Source organism: Prinia subflava, chromosome 13 (assembly GCF_021018805.1).
Source record: "Prinia subflava isolate CZ2003 ecotype Zambia chromosome 13, Cam_Psub_1.2, whole genome shotgun sequence".
NCBI classification, from domain to species: domain Eukaryota; kingdom Metazoa; phylum Chordata; class Aves; order Passeriformes; family Cisticolidae; genus Prinia; species Prinia subflava.
The window spans coordinates 12,259,445-12,277,284 of record NC_086259.1 but is presented as its reverse complement, the minus strand read 5'-3'; the positions used below and the strand labels follow the sequence as shown (position 1 = coordinate 12,277,284).

The window sequence follows — 17,840 nt, the reverse complement described above, 5'->3', positions numbered from 1 at the left end:
ACATTAAACAACAATGACAAATTTTAGAAAAATATTGGACTATAACCATGTCTAAATTATTATTTCATTGTTAGAGGCAATGATTCCCCTTACTGAGCAGGCAGTAGGTTACAGTATCTCTTTCTCAGCAAGACTTTGAATAGGCTGAATTATAGAGGCTTTTCCTTAATCATTGGCATGAGTTTGCTTGGACCTTCTATAAACAGGTATTTAATGGATCCTTTTGTTGACTAAGAAACATTCTTATGTTTAGAATGTTTTGTTCTGCTACTAAGCTGCTTCTATTGAACATCTTAACAGATTTGGAACCCAGGCTTTTTGCTACTTCGTTTTCATTGAGTAACTTTTCAGAACAGTGGTGATGCACTTCACCACCTTTCTTAATGTAAATTTTCCATAGCAGGATTTAGTTTCCTACCAAACATTCCTGTCTGGTAGAAGCAAAACAAAATCAATCTACAGCTGGTGTAAATTGTTCATTGTGTTCATAGCACTGAACAGCCTGAGCATTGCCCTTCGTGGCAGCACGATCATAAGTGGTTCTGAAAGAAAATGCATTGATATTGTGAATCTGCTGAAGTCCATGTAACACAGAAAATCCAGCTCTGGGAAGAGCTTGTGCCTATGCTCTTTAAAGCTGCTTGGGAAGGTGTTAAAGCCCCTCCTGTCCCAGCCCTGTGTGCAATGGAGGAGGTGTTTGCCATCCATGAGTGACCACTGCAGTGGTTTCTCCTCAGGAGTGCAAGGACAGCTCGTTACACACAGGGGATCGAACCCAGTGGTTCTAACAGGTCACACACACCATGGAAAAGCCAATGCCCTCAAGCATTACAGGATCTGCAGTTTATCTGGCTTCAGACAAACCTGCCATTCAATGAACTTAACTGCACTGTGACTCTGGAAATTGTGTGAGTGCAGGTAGGGCACTTTCCCAAGGGTTTTATTAGGCCAACACAATGCATAGGTAAATATCTGTTAAAAAACCCCCACGACATTTAATTTTTTAAACAAATTATAGATATTCATTCATAAGAACTGTGCCCCACCAGCTTCTGTCAGGGCATTCATTACTTGCTCTAAGGACCTCCAAGAGCTCTTATCTACTGAACAGTTGCTTTGTGCAAATTGAGTGTCCCAGCTGCTCAGTACTGCTAAAAATTTCATGAGGGCTACAATGAAACCATTAAAAATAACGTTCTGAAATTCAGTATTTTGAAATTACCAGTTACTTCCTTAAAGTTTTGATGGCTGATCTGTATCTGTACTAGCACCATCAGCACAAACTGGTCTGTCCTGCAACATTTTGTAGTTCCCACAGGCAGAGGTGTTTAACTGAGCAGCACGTAGCCATTGGCACTGGTTCTCCTGAAAACACATTATACTGAAGACAATAGCTGGTCACATGGGGTTTTTATTTGCCAAACTTCTGCAGAAGTCATTATGTAGAATATTAAAGGTACAGGTTAATTTGTGTTGCTTTGTTCTAAATAATAACTGATTTGTTTATAAGAAGCTGATTTGTAGCTCAGTGGGGTTTTTTGCAATACTTTTAGCATGTGGTGAATACAGATTTATCTGGTTTATGTGTATTTCCATTAGAAACCATTTCTTAGGCAAATGCAAGACCATGTCTTCATTCCAACAGATAATTCTAGTGGAGAAATCTTGTCTTGTGACTTTGTAAGAATTGCTAATTTATAAAACCAACCACTATTCAAGTGTGTTTTTTTCAAAGTAAGTATGTAAATCAGTGTTCTGCCAGAGCACCTTGCTGGCCTCAAGAAAAGGCCAAAATGGTTTTCCTGCTCTGTCTGGCCAAGGTGTTTTTTCAGAGACCTTGGCCTCCCAACTAAGACACCTCCCCCTATTTTATACTGCCCAGGAATGTCCAGTTCAGCTGTCTGGAACTCTGTACCCAACAAATGGACTGGGGAAAGCCTGCAGACTCCAGAACACTCTCCATTGATAAGATGAGGTACAGACAAGGGTAAAAATAAAGACTTCAAAAGAAAGCAGAACTTGCAGAAGGCAACAGCTCAGATCAGTCTAATCTTTCATGGCACATATTCATACAATACCAGCATTATCAGAACTTGTCTTTCTGATGGGGAATGGCATAAATTAAAGCAGTTTAAAATGTAAATCATGTCAGTGAGAAGAGACAAAATCCTGCATAAAAATGTAAAAGGCTGAAGACAAAATCATACAGCATTTTCCTTTCTATATTAAAGACTAAAACAGAAATCCAAAGGTCAGTATTTGAATGCATGACATGTCACCTTCTTTCAATGGGGGCAAACAATGTTGTAGTCTGTGATTAAAACTGAAAACTCAATTCATATGCATAAATACAGATTTTCTACAATACTGTCTAGCAAAACTCAAGTTCTTCAGGTTACAAATTGCGAGAAGAACAAATTTCACCAATTCTGAGAAAGGACAAGCTCAGGCTCTACTGCTGATGCTTTGAAAACAAAAGAAAATTTCTTTAATTTAAAAAAACACTTTATCCCACCTCTCCTGGTTTTGACTATGGGCTGTAGGGGCTATTCTGTCCCAAAAATATAGCTAGACAGATTTCATACTCCCTTTTGCTTAACCTTAAGAGCCATCCCATTAGCAACCAGACACTGGGAAAGCAGCATGCATGGCTTTGTGAAGGCTCCTTGTCTTGATACCATTTCCTTTCTTCAGCACAAGCTTGCAGGAGAAGGCTGCAGAGCTCGTTTGGGATTCAGCAACACAGATCTCCAGGATGGTTTTCATGTTGTCTGTGTTCTGTCTGCCAAGTTCATGTGCATTTTGTAGTCCATACTTTTGCTGCCTCTTTGGAGAGAGCCGATTTCATCAGCCTTTAGATGAAAGTTGTGCAAGTAGGACCTTGACTTTTCAGTCCACTGCTGCTCTCAGTTACCAAATCCTGCCTGGTTGGTACCTGTGGTGCCAGGCATTGACTGCTGATCCCATAGCCTGGACCTGTACTCACTCCTCAAGCCAGGAGGAACCAGGAATGTCTTACACACTAAATCACTACGGAGCCTTTGCTAATATTTAGTAATCATTTGGTACCTACTGATACCTAAAATCATTCTGGATGATCAATGTCAACTGAAGTGGAGGACATTAAAAATGTTACAAAGTGTATCCTGTGCTAGCAGTCCAGGTCACTAATCCTGAAATAATGACTGGAGCAGGTGAAAAGAAAGAGGGGTGCACAAATGACACTGTGTACACATGTGGCACATTCCTCCATACAACAGGGATAACTGCACTTTGAAAACTTGTCAGATATGGCACAGATCATAATGTGATCCAGCAGGTTTGTTTTTTTTTTTTAATATTGGGCTATGAAATGGAAATGATTTTAACAACTTTTCTCTGTCTATGTAATTGACCTCTTTGGCAGTTTTCCCAGATTTCAGAATTTCAGCTGTTACTTTATTTGCAATAGTTTCACCTTTTCCTCCCTTAGTATTTATCCAGAATGTAAGCTGGCTGGCAAATTTATACTAACAGTTAAAAATAGATTGTACAGAACAGAAGTTAAGGTGGTGGGGAGAAAATCAGCTATAGACAGATCAGATTGGCCTGGTCAATACTGATGGTACTGCAATATTGCATTGCAAAGCTTTTCCCCCTCTGTGCTGCACTGAAAAAGGAGCAACACACTGCATTGAGAAAGCACTAAATGTCAGACAGAGGCTCCAGCCTACAAAATTTAAAATTGCAAAATAGGAAGCAGCATCCTAACATCAATGTGGGCAGAACAGGATAGAAGTACTCTGACTTTTAGATGTGCTGTAAAATAAACTGTGAAACAAGAGCAACCACTGACTCTGTTTTGCTGGGTTCTTCCCATGGTTTTCATTCCCCATTGTGCTGTTTGCCTGTTCCCAGCCCCTGCTCACTGCACAAGTGAAGCAGCTGCAGCACCGAGGCCTCCCCTGCCCCTGGGCCCAGGGCTCTGCCTCTGCTCACGGCAGGCTTGCACTGGAGAGCTGACACACCACAGCCTGACAGCCACACTGCCCAGGATGGGCTCTCCAAACCCTGCAGCTTGCAATCCAGAGCTGTAAGACCTAAAGGGAGGATGAACAGCTCGGCCATTTGTGCAGTGAGTGACACCCACAGCTATGGGTGCTGATCTTATCAGCTGCTCCAGCACTGGCCAACCTCTCTGGAGAGACTCCCACCCACCCAGAGTGATCCGTGTTCACTGATTTGAACAGAACTGAGCTCTTGTGTTATGAAGCATGAGATCACCGTGAAAGCTGGTGCTTCTAATAATAAATTCCTGAACGTTTTGGATAAATTACCCCCCCCGCCAACTCTGAATTTAGAATAAAGTTCTCCTAAGGTGTTTTTAAGGTGTTTGTAGTTCTAATATCAAAAGTAAAGGCATTACCTTTTTAAATCAAATGCCAAGCAAAAACTAACATGCTTCTGAACTGCTCTGTATCTAATTTCCCCTCTCATTGTGCTAAAAGACAAATATTTTGTACTGGAGCACAAAAGAAAACAGAAGTATATCTAAGTACATATATTTTATATAAGAAAAGGAAATTCCTGAACCTACATGCCTTTCAGGGACTAATGCAAGTAACCTCTTTTTCCTTGCAGGAAGCCACTAATCTACTTTCTATGGGACAAGCAAATCTTTTCATTGGCAGTTACCAAGCATTTTAGGCTTTTCTAAGTCAAAAATACTGCCTGAAAACCTCCATGGAGAACTTCAGGCAAACCAGTTCAGATTACAGACCACTAGGGCTGCAATGGGCAAGAGCAGAGATGTGTGCAAAATACAGCAATGCTTCCCCAGGGTGTTCCACCAGCCTCCAAAATGTGTTTTTCCCAGGGAATTCCCGAGTCAAAGACAGTATCTTTTTGCACCAAATGGTTCCATTTGGATTTTTCTCCCTGGGGTCTTTTAAGATCTGTGCAAAATTCTGTCAACTGCAGCATTCTGTGACAGCAGATTCCAAAGCTTAACTCCCTACAGCAGTAGCAATGCTTTTTAGATGTGCTGAACTTGCCCCAGGATTACTTGGTGCTCACTTACTGGTTTCTTTCCCAGGAATTATCTTCCATTACCTTTTCTGTGCCCCCCACTCATTTTATTACATTTGGCATTTTCTGCTCATTCCCTTTTCTGACTGCAGAGTTCTAGAAGATCCAACAACAGGCATGCATCTAATTCCTTGGTGGCATCAGGGACAAAACGTGGCCACAAAACAGATCTAAGGAGTAGCATTTTCTTATTCTCTGCTGTTCCTTAGACATTCCTAGCATTTATTCACCCTTTCAAGACTACTTTTAACACTACTGAGCAAGTTTTCATAGAACTGTCCACTTTAAATTCGAGAAAGCTTTAAATGAGAATAGTTAACACTGTCTTGATGAGTGCAGGTTTTGTTCTTTCCCTTACTCTAATTTTGACTTTTTCTCTAACCACCTGTTTTTCTCCAATCACAAGATCTTCTTGTAGAAGTTTCTAGACAGTTTTTAGTTTTCACCCCTCTGAGTAGCTGAGCAGCAGCAGTGTCACATTTACCCAGGCTCTACATCAGTTCTCCATTACATTTGGGAGTTAACTGTTGCTTACTCTTCCAGAGCTGCTGTCTGACATGTCACCTACTTGAGGACAATTGTCATTGTCACTGCCCCGAAACCTTTTCACTGACATCTTACCTTGAGACAGGTCCTTTTTAAAAAGACTCTGGGCATGAGAATCTCTAGTTCCTCAACTGTCCGCATCAATACACAAAACTTTCTAAGATCACTTATCTAATTTTAACTCAATAACTCATTTGTCATCTGCTAGTCACATTTCCCATTTAACTTCATAACTTTTATGTTCTTTTCTGATTTCTGCATGTGGAAGCAGCTTGTAGTCTCTCTCACAGCAGAGTAACTGCACACTTAATATGCACCTTCATAAATAATCTGCGGACTGCTTGCAACTATTTGACCCTTTTGACCATCTATTATATCTTCATAAGCCTGACTGTTTTCTACAGTTTGTCTTTTCAATATTGTCAAGCCTGTGATGCTGAATCTGCTCCAAAACAAGATTTATTTTTTCAAGAAGTTTTTGTACACTCCTTTCAAACAAATGAAGAGATATTTCCTCATGTGGGTTCTCCTCATGTTTTGGTACTCCCTGAAGCAGTCATCTCACTTACCCCTGCTATAAAGGATGACTCAAGTATTCCATTAGTTGTTTCCTGCCTTTGTAGATGTCCTGATCTCCTGCAGCACACTACAGTCACAGTTGCTCTCCTCTTCAGCAGTGTAATTTAGAGGCTCTGCTCTTCCTAATTTAAGCCTGAAAGTTGGCTCTGTAAGAATTCTGTACTGGCAGCGGATACAGTTAACTTGTCTGATTTGACACTGAGCATTCTTCAGGGTACCAAACCATCCTACTGTCCTCTGTAATCCTACTGCATTAATACCACACTACATTATGCCAAACACATAAAATACTCATTATTTTAATTTTTAAAAGTGCCATGTTCTCGACTGCATTTGTCCAATGCTAACACTTGTGTGTCAGTGTGTTTCTCTCTGGGCCTGTGTTTCTGTTTGTGTGCCCTTTTTAAAAGGGACCTGTCAGTGTACATTTCACAGGCTTAAATTTGGGGGCTGCCACCCTATGTGTTATTTTTTAGTTGGGGATACTGGTATTTGAGGGTTATTTTATTATTATCCTGAATTTCCATTTTTCAAGAACTCCCGCTCTTCAACAATTATTCTGAATTGCACACAAGATATAGTGTAGAACACTGAAATAATCTAAGTTATAACTTGTATTTTGCTAATTGATTTACTGTTTCAAGATAGGAATGTCAGCTTGGTGTCAGTCAGGCCTTTCCCTGGCTTTGCCTTTCCAAATAGGAGCTACTTACCTTACTAATAACATTTTGATAGGTAAGTAAAGCAGAATTAAGGTTCTTGAAAGCTGGCAAAAGACCAGTGTGGCTTATTTCAGTTTCACAAGAAAACTTAGGATCAGTCTACACAGTAATTGTGTGAAAGTTTTATGAAGAGCTTGGTTATTTTACTGTTACCAAATGTACTTTACATTTACAGTTATTAAGATTAAAAAATCTATGGAGAAGGTAGAATGTATCAGAAGTGTTTATAATGCATTTGTATATGCATATGTATTGCAAAAAAAAAAAAAGGACAGTATAGTTCTTTGGCATTTTAGACATGTTTGTAATAAAGCGAAAACCACTGAAGCCTAAACACAAACAAGACCAATATACCATGCAACAATTTCTGATATCGCTAGTATTTAGAAGAGTCATGGATCATAATTATCTTGCTTCCATCTGAAACGAATAAACTGAAATAATAAATCCAGATATTCTTACCCAATTACAGTGCACATTCAATTCTAAATCTAGTTATGAACCTGTACTCCTAACACTCTGACTGGTGGTGCATGTCATTGTATTCCATTTATTTAAATTGACATTGCTTCATCTTTTTGAAAAAGAGAAACATTCCAAATTTCTCAGCTAACTGATCTGGCCGCTCTTCTACCTTGCCCATATTTGGCTTAAGATTTTCATATCCTGTTCTGCAGTTTTACTAGATCCTACAGCACTCAGGAAGTTCTGTGGCAGCTCTGTATGCTTTGAGTGGAGGTTTTTACTGAGTGTACACCTGTTCACAAATGCTGAATTTCCAACTATTTCAGAATACACAGGTGTCCAGTTACAGCAATACTTCAGTAGTACACAGCGCTTTTCACTTGCAGCTCTTAAAACTCTTAGAACACTTTCCCCTTTCCTTCGTGCTCCAATTTCAAACATTGAAGCATTTCAGTAAGCAGACTCACCCTCTAGATTTTCCACATAGGAGTTGGACATGAGTGCTGAGTGTTGAGTCCATTTCTCTGTTGAACCTGATGGCTGGTATTCCAGGTCAGAGATAAAACTGTCTGTGTCAGAGAAGAAGACAGACATAACTACTGACTGGACTAAACCAAGAAGTTACAGTTCACTCAACCAGGAAGTGATTTTCATTTTTCTTTTAATAGCACTAGATTTAAATACCCCATTTCATTCACAAACACTGCGTATGTGACATAAGTAACTATTTATAAGTTATCAGAGTGCCTATTAAAAACAGTATCATTTCTCTTGTATATTTACTTGTATAGTTACTTTTCATTTAGCAGCCAGAGCCATAAAGGTAATGGTTAATTTTCTGGATGTCTGCCTAGTAGCATCATCATAAATTTATACTACTTAAATTTGATTTTAGTATTTGTGTTTAGAACACTCCTTCAGTTTTTTCAGTTTGCTTTACTTACTGTGGTCAAATTAGGAGTACTTGTGGCCCTTGACAGCAGCTCCAGGGTAGGCAAAGAGTCCTAGAGAACAAACCCTTTGTGCCACTCTCCCTCTCTCCGGCACTGGAGCAGTCGCTGCTGCCCCACTGCCCCTGCCCCAGGCACGGCTCCAGTGCCAGAACACCAAGGTGGCTCCCTCACACCTGGCCCACCTGAGAAACCCTGCAGGAAATGCAGAGCTGCATTTCATGGAACTGCTTTTCCTAGAGGAAAAATCAATGTCAAATAGTGTATTCATAACCAATAAGTCTGTGTTTGTTCAGTTGTGATTAGTGGCTATGCAGAGCTTACAAGAGGGTTCATTTGGGTTTTTTTCCTGCCCAATACAGGGTTGTCAACTAGGCTTTAACACAATTAACAAAATTACTCTGGACCCTGGCTAATTTGTGCCTTCTGGACAGAGGCACACACTTGTTTAGCCACCATGGTTTCTAAGCCCTGCTTAGGGATGACTCCTGAGAGAACAAAGGAATCAACTCTTACTTCCTCCTGAAATTCAAGCAGCTCAAATTACCTCTTTGGGTGACTTCTTACGCTTGATTGTTCACAGCGTAAAGTTACATGTGTTTAAATGGGAAGTGGAAAGCATTATCTGGGTTTTAATAAAAATCTCCACTGCCATTGTGAAGGAAAGGAGTAAATTAAGGACAAATTCTTGTCAAATAAGAGGAGATAAGATCATTTCCCCCCATCAATTATGGAAAAAGAAACAGCAAGAAAGTGATGCTTATTTATAAATAAAGATCTAATGAATCCCGGGAGATGGGCAGGAAACTGCCTTGTGATGAAACGAATTAACTGTACCAACAATCCTCTTTAGAAAGGTGAAGCTTTCAAAAGAGCAGACTCAAACATCAACAAAAAGCCTCCAGAGAGAACAGTGGAGTTCATTAGCTCATAAAGCAACAGCCTCTGCACCATAAAGACAGCACAGCTTATACAGTAAGGATTACATGTCGCTCTGGCAGGGAAATATGTTTCTGAACAATTTTCTAAATTAGTTTCATACTTAGCAAAATCCTGAGGTTCTTGTGTGCACTACCAAAGCTGCTGACAGTGGTGAGTGTTTGCTTTTATCAATCCCTGACAAATTGTGCCATGCACAGCACACACATCTCCAGCCAGCCCCTTCTGGAACAGAGCATGCACTGTCCTCACACTGCTTCTTGTGTGGGAAATGTGGGACATAAAGCAACAGCCTTTTCAACTGTGTGGTACAGCATAAACATTCTGTTCTACACACAATTAGACAGAACCTGAGGTACCAGGAAAATATATATTAAAAATACCTTTATAATTTGTAATATCCTAAACATTTGAGAAAGCGTTTTACTACCTTAAGCACTACTAAAATACATTCTGTAACCAAAGAATATAAAGCCAAAATGGAAACTAGAAAGTTGAAACAAAAATCAAGACAAATGACACCTGGTATATCTGTTTAACTGATCAAAAATTCATACTCTTTTGGACAACCTCATTGTCCTGACTCAGTCTTTAAGTAAAGACAGTCTTAGAAAAGCTTTAAACCCTCAATTATCAGAACCTGGTTTGGGTCAAAGCAGGAAGTCAACCTAAAATTAGAGTTCTGTTATGGATACAGGCAGACCAAAGAGCTCCTAGAGTCACCCCCTTTGGTTTTCAGGATCTCTTCCTACAGGAGTCAATTAACTTCCTGTTTTTGTAGCATCATCTGATTAGAAGTTTAGCCTGGGTATCCTTTACTGCTGCTGAACTGAAGCAGGATGTGCAGGCTGTGGGACATAATCTAGAAGATGTATACTGCTTTTAGAAAAGTAATCTCCCAAAATATTCTAGAATGCATGATTGTCTGCAGCACTGCTTCAGTGAGTAGCACAGAGTGGAGGTTTTTTTAATATGCTTCACAAAAAAGTTTGACACAAATTGTGTGTTTTAGAGGACAGGTGAGTGAATTGCTCTCCTGACAAGTAAAAAGGATCAGCAAACCTCAAGGAAAACTATGGACAGACTGCAGCACGTATTTCCTGGGACATACACCTCCTTCTGTCAGCTCCAGACAGAACTCTACCAGCTGAATTTATGTGAAGAATCCCTGCAACTACGTCACACTGCTTAGTGCAGTATATTTAGCCTAGTTTTGACTCCACATGATCAGCAAGTGTCAACTTTCCCCAACAAAAAAGAAGAAGCTGCCAGGCTCTAATTAACCCTCAGTTATCTGTGCTGGAGCAGCCAGCTGACTGTGCTGCTCTGAGACCAAAGCAGCCACAGTCAGGCCGTGGCTGCTGTGGCAAACTACCACAGACATGGTGGGTTTGCAGCCTTGCAAGCCACCATTGCAAGCCACAGGCCAGCCTTGCTTTTAGTCATTTCAGGTTTAATGCCAGCTTCACTAAGCAGTACTATTTCCTTTTTCAATTAACGGTATGGAATGCTGGAGTACAGTTTTCCTGTGCACATTATGTTTACAGCTGTACAGAGAAAGAATGTGCCTGCAGAATCACAGCCCCAGCTCGGCAATTATCTGCCACAGTAACAAATACCCTGCTGGTGGCTTGGCTATGCTGACACTCTGCATTTCTGTATCCTGGTGAAACCAGCTCACTGCAGTCATGTTTACCTGTTCTCTCACACACAAGGAGAGCTGAGTCTGACACAGAGTTCAGCACAAGCCTTGGCTCTAGAGGACACAAGGGCTGTGCAGTGGGAAGTGGAGCTGAAGGGTCCGTGTGGATTTTCTCCAAGGTCACGAGGTGCACTGAGCTCCTTCCAGTTCTGCTGCGATTGCCAACAGCCACATCTTGGTGCAGAAGTGCCACCTGCACTGATGGAAGAAGTCTCTAACTTCTCCTAATTCTTGAATGGGAATCTTTTTGAAGCAGTGAGCCAGCTGAGTTTACTTTGCATCAGTTACAAGATGCTCTACGGCTCTCACAGGGAGAGCTGCCCATAGACACCTGAGGATTTAGCTGACATTTTTACCCATTAGAAATCTGTAACTGATCTTCTCAATGGATGCCTCACTGACAGATTTTATGGACACAGTGAGTGAAGATATGGTCAAAATTGCTGACAACCTCTGATACAAAACATTTCACCTTTGCTCACTGCTCCACTCTTCAGCTTTTAAACTGCTGCTCAGTCTGGATCTTTATTTCACTTGTAACACATTTCTCAAAGTAGATTTCCATTTTCTTTCAATACATTTCAGGTTCTGCCTTATCACCTCAACATCTCACCGCAGGACTTTTTACTGCTGTCTCATACTGCTTGACAATACAGATTTAATAACCAGGATGCTAAGAAAGGAGGAGTTTGAACACAGCTTTAATCAACAGTTTATACTGGTACAGTTTTCAGAATGCCTTATACTGCAGGATTGTTCTCAGTGTGCCAGGCACAGTGTAGGTTAGAGACCTTGGCCTTGCTGGGCACACTGCAAGGTGCAACATTTCCCTCTGTGTAGTCAGGAGACAATAAAAACACCTTGGATTTGAGATGTACATCTCAAGTTTGAGCTGCTCTCCTCCACACTATACCAGACTCCAGCATTCGGTACTTTCTGTACTTCTGCAGATCTCCAATGGCCTTAATTAACACTGATCTGTTAATGAGTAAATTTTAAATATAGTCAGAGATACAAAGTATAGTCCTTCTTCAATACTTTCTTATTACTCACTGCTTTGGTTCTCCAGAAATTAAGCTGAAGCTACAGTAAAAAAAGCTGCCTGCAAAGATGTACAAGTCTTCTAGCCGAGATCAGAATACTCTGAGCTTCTCAGCAAGAGAGTTTACCAGCTAGAGAGTTATCACAGAACTATTAAAATGAATGGCTTAGAGTTCTACATGGAATGTGTCTGACAAAGCAGCCGTTTGCTTTATATACACAAAGTGCTTAGGGGATCTTTAGTTATGATTTATAGTAAATGCACATACTGGATTTTCTAATCTCCAGCTTTCAGTAATGGAGATGCAATGAGTAACAAAACGTAAGAGGATTAGTAGAAGGTCATCCTGATTTGCTGAGTACAGCCAAACAACACCTTAAAAATGGTTAAATACAGGTATACATGTTAGAAATCTCATCACTGTAGAAAGCAATGAAATCCAAGGTAAACTCCTTCCTAAACTGCAAACCACAAAAGATTATATTTGAGATCAACAGTACTGAAACAGTTTTAAACCTAAAACTTGACAGTAAATCACTATGACAGTAAACCACTACATTAGGAACACTTTTTAAAAACAGGGGTGGAAATTAATTAGGCCTCATCATATAACCAGGCTGAGTCTAACTTTTCTGAGTAGCTTTTTTTTTAAGAAACTTTTTTAGATGGGTGTGTAGCAGAGCTCAGTGTTATAGATGATGGATATGGGAAAGGCCAGAAATGACCAGCTGCCTGTTTCCTGTCACTTCAGCTGCCTTGTTTACATCTATTTGCAGCCCTAAACATTCCACTGTCTATCCAGGGAAATGTTACCCTGGCGTGTTGGCCAGAGGGCTGACTTGCTGGAAGATGCTAAGGCAAAAAAGGTCCAACACACCAGGGGACAGAAAAAGTAGAGGGGACAAATAAAAGTGCACGAAGCTGCTTTTACTGAATTCCAGCCTGAAAGGTTCCAAGTGAATTAGAAGGTGTTCCTGTAGGATGCAAGGATGGGAAGAGGGGAAACAAAAACAAATGCAAATTCAAGGTGGAGATTAGAAAAGTCTAAGGATATCAACAAGGCCCTCCTGAAAAACAATGAGGAGTCACAGGAAGTTCAGTATGAGGGGGGAGAAGAAAAGAAGCGTCCTTTGTGCAGAGACAGGGGCAGGATCTGCCTTTCCAAGGTCTAACCTGAGTTCAGTCAAGTCTGAACAGAGCCCAGGTAAAGGGCAGAGGAACACAACAACATTTAAAAAGATTCTCCATCTGGTCCCTGGCTAACACCTGGACTTTGCAGGGAAGCTGCAAATGTGTTACACTTTCCAGGAGATGCTGGATCAAGACTAATCCAGATGGTCTTGGCTTGAGCACTGAGGGATGAAGCAGCTTTGAAGTTCTGTATTATGGAGTGATTCAGAAGTGGTTTTTTGTGTGTTTTTAAGAAAACACCTGAATGTTGGCTGAAAAGGCAGTAAGAGTCACTTCAGGGGTCTTAGTTAAATGAACGTATGTAACCATTATCCACACTGCCACATCTGGAGATGGGGTGGGGAGTTTCCCAGTTTTGGGGGGCTATTTGATGGGATTTTGTTTTTAAGACTTCTAAATCAGATTCTGTCAAGCTACACAGTAATTCTGGAATTAACTTTATCATGGGGTAACACTTCCATATTACACTGAAATTTTGTAAAATATTTCTTGAAATATTTTCTTGGCAAAGAAATAGATACTATTTTAATTTTGAAACAGTGTACATTACTTAAAAGAAAGAAGATAATTTATGCTCTGAGAGTTTTTTCTTTATTTTAAGACTACTGATTTAAATATTTAAGGCCAGTAATCCAGACATGATTTAAAGAATTTTCAACTGGCTTTGCCTTAGTGTTTTATTTGGAGAGGTTTATTTGTCTTAATTGGTAACTCTCAAAAACCAATTTTCCAACTAAGTAGAGCTTTCAGGTTTGATGTATTAGTTGAGAGAACATATTGTATCAACACTCATTTTATGTATGTAATTATATTTGGATTTTTTTCTTTAATTGTTATAACATTATTGTAGGATAGCCTATTTGCTATTTGTGCCTGGCTCTATTTGTACAGAAACCAAAATTCAATTATACACGTAAAAGAAATTTTAGAATTATTTTTTAAATCAGCATAGTATGTTAGATAACTTATTGAAAAAAGTGTTCTTGTCTAAATACGTTTGGGGTTTTTTTGTTAAAGCTGATTAAGCAGAGGAAGCATTCACTCACTTTGAGAGAACTGAGCAGCTTTGCTGCTTGTCACTGAGCCCTTCCAGACTTTCAGAACAGCAGGTTTCATGCTCGACATCTGATTTGTATTTGCAGACTGGAAATGCAAACAAGCCCCAGAGCCAACCCCCAGGAAATCACTGCACGGTGGCAACATGAGGGGAAAGGCAGGAATCTGCTCACAAGCCCAGTGCTGCTGCCAAGGGCAAGTTCAGCATTTAAATCCACGTTCAATTTTCCATATATGAAGTATGTTTAATCAGCAGTCATCAGAACTTCTTCAATTTTCTACAACAACCATCTAACAAATGAAGTTAATGAAGCTGTGGCCATTTGACTCCCATTGTACCCTAAGCCATCAGCCAGTGGCCACAGCCTCAGCGGGGCTCCGGCAGCTTCTCCTGTGCCTCCAGGGCTCTCCCAGCACAGGAGTGGGGCAGCACCTTCAGTGCTAAGCCAAGGAAACAGTACCGAAAAGAAACAAGTATCTGTGACATGGAGAAAAAACCTTTCTTTTTACTGCGCATCCACTTCAATTTCTGAACAATTATAAAAACTGCCAAGATGCTCGTAAGTGCTAAATGCTTCTGGTTACTTTGTATCTTTTTATTTTGTGGATGTGGAGAAAAGACGGATGAGAAAAAGGTAGGTTCTAACCCGACACTTCGTGAAACATCAGATTTTTCTCACTCCTCTATATAGAAGTATAAAATGCTATTTTTTTGCTGCATGCTGTTTCATAAAGCCTTGCTTTTCTCCCCTCAGCAAGTCCTTGACAGAATCAGTCTCTTCCTTCCTTTCTAAATAAACTTAAGTTGATTGATAAACAGTGTTTCTAAAAAGAGAGCTTTGTTTTATTAAGGTGGCCATTGAACTGAAAGCTCAACTGGATTGGTTTCTCTCCTTTTCTTCCTACCATGCCATGTCTTTAAAGGCATTTTTTACTAAATTTTATTACAACTGTCTGGAGGTAACAATAGCAAGGCTCCATTTATGCAAGGAGCTGGGACTGACACAGATACTTAACAGATGGCCTATACTTAAGTCTTTATTCTACTGCTGATGCAATTAAGTAATTACCAGGGATGGTTAAAAAAACTCCCAAACCACAACATTTAAAGCTACTTTAGAAAAGAGACACTGGCATGATTCCCTTCATCAATCCCAAACACATTTTACACAACTTTTAAGGCCAGGCCTTCTGTTCTTCAAGTCTTTATCAGCATGACATGTTCTTTAAACTGCTTTGCATCTACACCTCAAATAGTCTGATGTTTAGGATCTGATGTTTTTCTTTTTGCACTTGTTTGGAAAATATTATAAGTAACTATTTAATTGATAACTAAATAAAAAAATTATCCAAATATTTACAATACAGTCTGGCCTCTAGCACTATAATGTCCTTGTTCTGTTTATGTTAACCAAGTGAACTTCTCAAAAAGGTAGCCAGAGTGGAGAAAGCAAACAGCCACTGTGAGCAGAGGTGCTGAATGATGACAGGTATCTACAGAATGTCTGTGAGGAGACCAAGACGGTGCCAAAATGCATGTGATAGATTATCAAAACACCAGCCTGCCCTTCAAAACTGGGACAACTCCAAGAAACAAGACTCGAAACGACACCTATGCAACTTCGATACTGTATTAGGATTTTCACTGAAACATATCAAGGAGACAATCAGAAAAAACTTCAAATAACTTTCTTGAATACAAGGTCTCAATGTGTAGGAGTTGATCCTCAAGCCTTGTTTTACAACAAAACCAAAATCTGTGGGCAAATCAGACTAAAATGCTTGAATAGTATAACTACAAATGAACAGCCTATATAATTAGTTTCAAACAAGTTGTTGGTTTGGACACAAAAATATGATTCGATTCTGATGATATACATTTCCTTCTGTGAAGGGCAGTAGGTTCTAAACAAACACCTCCCACACCCACTTTGTAATCTAGTGCCTATTATAACCCCAGTACTGCAATATTATATCCACTTACCATCATCTAGTGTGATGTCTTGTAGTCCTATGGTTTGGAAATTCAGTTCCCGGTCTTCAGGCTCTGGTTTGATGTGCACAGCGGCGCCCTCGGCTGCGAAGGGAGCCGAGTCACAGGCGGGGTGCGGCCCCAGGGGTGACACCGCGCCCAGCGCTCCCAGCGCGGGGCTGGCGGCCTGCGGCGAGTGCTGCCCCGAGCGGCTCCCGGGCGGCGGCGACGGGGCGGGCCCTGAGCTCGGAGATTGGTAAGGCAGAGGCTGGAGCTGCGGGGAAGAGGGGCCGGACAGCGGCGAGTGGCCCAGCGGGTGGGAAGCGGTCGGGGACGGGGAAGAAGCGGCCGCTGGGTTTGGAGAGTGGTACGGGCCCTGCTGCAGCTGGGGAGAAGGCTGGCCGAGGGAGCGGCTCATGGCAGGGGGCACGGGGCCCTGCCCGGAGCCCGGGCAGTGGTACCCCATGGACGGCAGGTGAGCGGACGGCTGTCCCGAGTGAGCCACGTGTGCCAGCGCGTGTCCTGCGGGGCTTGATGCTGACACAGAACCTGGGTTTGAAGAATGGAACTGCATTGGTGGTAGAGCTTGGCAGCTGAGATTTATCAAATGAGGTACGGCCGTGTCTTGTGGAAATGAAATCGCATCAAATCCTTGGCTGGAGGCAGAGTTCATGGGAAGACCAGGCTGTCCATTGTACACATCATTAGACTGCATAGGCTGGTAGGAAGGCCTCACAGGAGGTGCTGACGTTACCTGAAAAGACTGAACCACGGCAGGAGGCAGAACGTGACACTCTTCACTCGGACTGAGGTTTCTACCCTGCATGTGTGGCAGGTGTGGCACTGCCGAGGTCACCATGGCCGTGTAGGGTGGCTGAACGGGACAGACGAGGCTCCTGGGTGACGTGGACAGCAAATTGTCATGGGGGTGCCCTTGCTCTGGTGAAGGCAGCTGGGTCCGCATGGAGTGCAGGCCCTGGACGCCGCCCGCGTGCGGCAGGGCCAAGGACGGAACAGCAGACAAATCCACCTCGTCTCTGTGCTCCTGCTTCATCATCACTAGAAAAAGGAAACCAGTTTTACCATTCCAGCCCACCTGTACCCTGTGACAAATACACACCAACTGCTGTTTAACAACCACTATAGCACTGTTAGTGTCGCTGCTTCCCTTCTTTTGCTTCGTTTCTACACCTGCTACATCAACCCTGCAAAGGCAGAACAACTCTCCCAGCAGGGGTTCGAGGGCAAGTATCTCCCCTTCCAGCACACCTTCCTATGCAATGTAGTTCCTAAAGGCATTTGCAACCCAGCCAGGGAAAGCCCAGTTCCTCTGAAGGATGTTCTCATCACCAGAGGGCGGGAGCTGCTGCTGGGCTGCACTGAGAATAGGCAGATGGAGTTCAGTATCATGCACTAGGAAATGGTGAGGGAAATTTTTAGCAGGCTTCAGGCTTTCCTTAGCTTCTGATCACAAAGACAGCTCAACTTTGGCAACACATGCTAATTTGAGCAGTGCACCGTGTTTTAATTACAGCAGCTCTTTAAGCACATCCCCCAATTTCAGTGATGGCAACAACCATTCTTAGAAGAGCTACAAACCGACACACTT

The 17,840-nt window shown here is 41.6% G+C and overlaps 1 protein-coding gene across 2 annotated transcripts in view; it reads right to left on the bottom strand.

Annotated features, from left to right (window-relative positions):
* NFATC3 (nuclear factor of activated T cells 3) overlaps positions 1–17,840 on the bottom strand; it is a 61,336-nt gene that overhangs the window by 4,272 nt on the left and 39,224 nt on the right. Inside the window, exons 9-10 of one of the 2 annotated variants that reach the window (XM_063410383.1) lie at positions 16,244–17,290; positions 7,847–7,948 (exon numbers count right to left, since the gene is read on the bottom strand). In XM_063410383.1, the coding sequence (XP_063266453.1) occupies positions 7,847–7,948; positions 16,244–17,290 (1,149 nt within the window). The remainder of the gene's footprint in view (positions 1–7,846; positions 7,949–16,243; positions 17,291–17,840) is intronic. The other variant, XM_063410384.1, reaches the window with a different exon arrangement.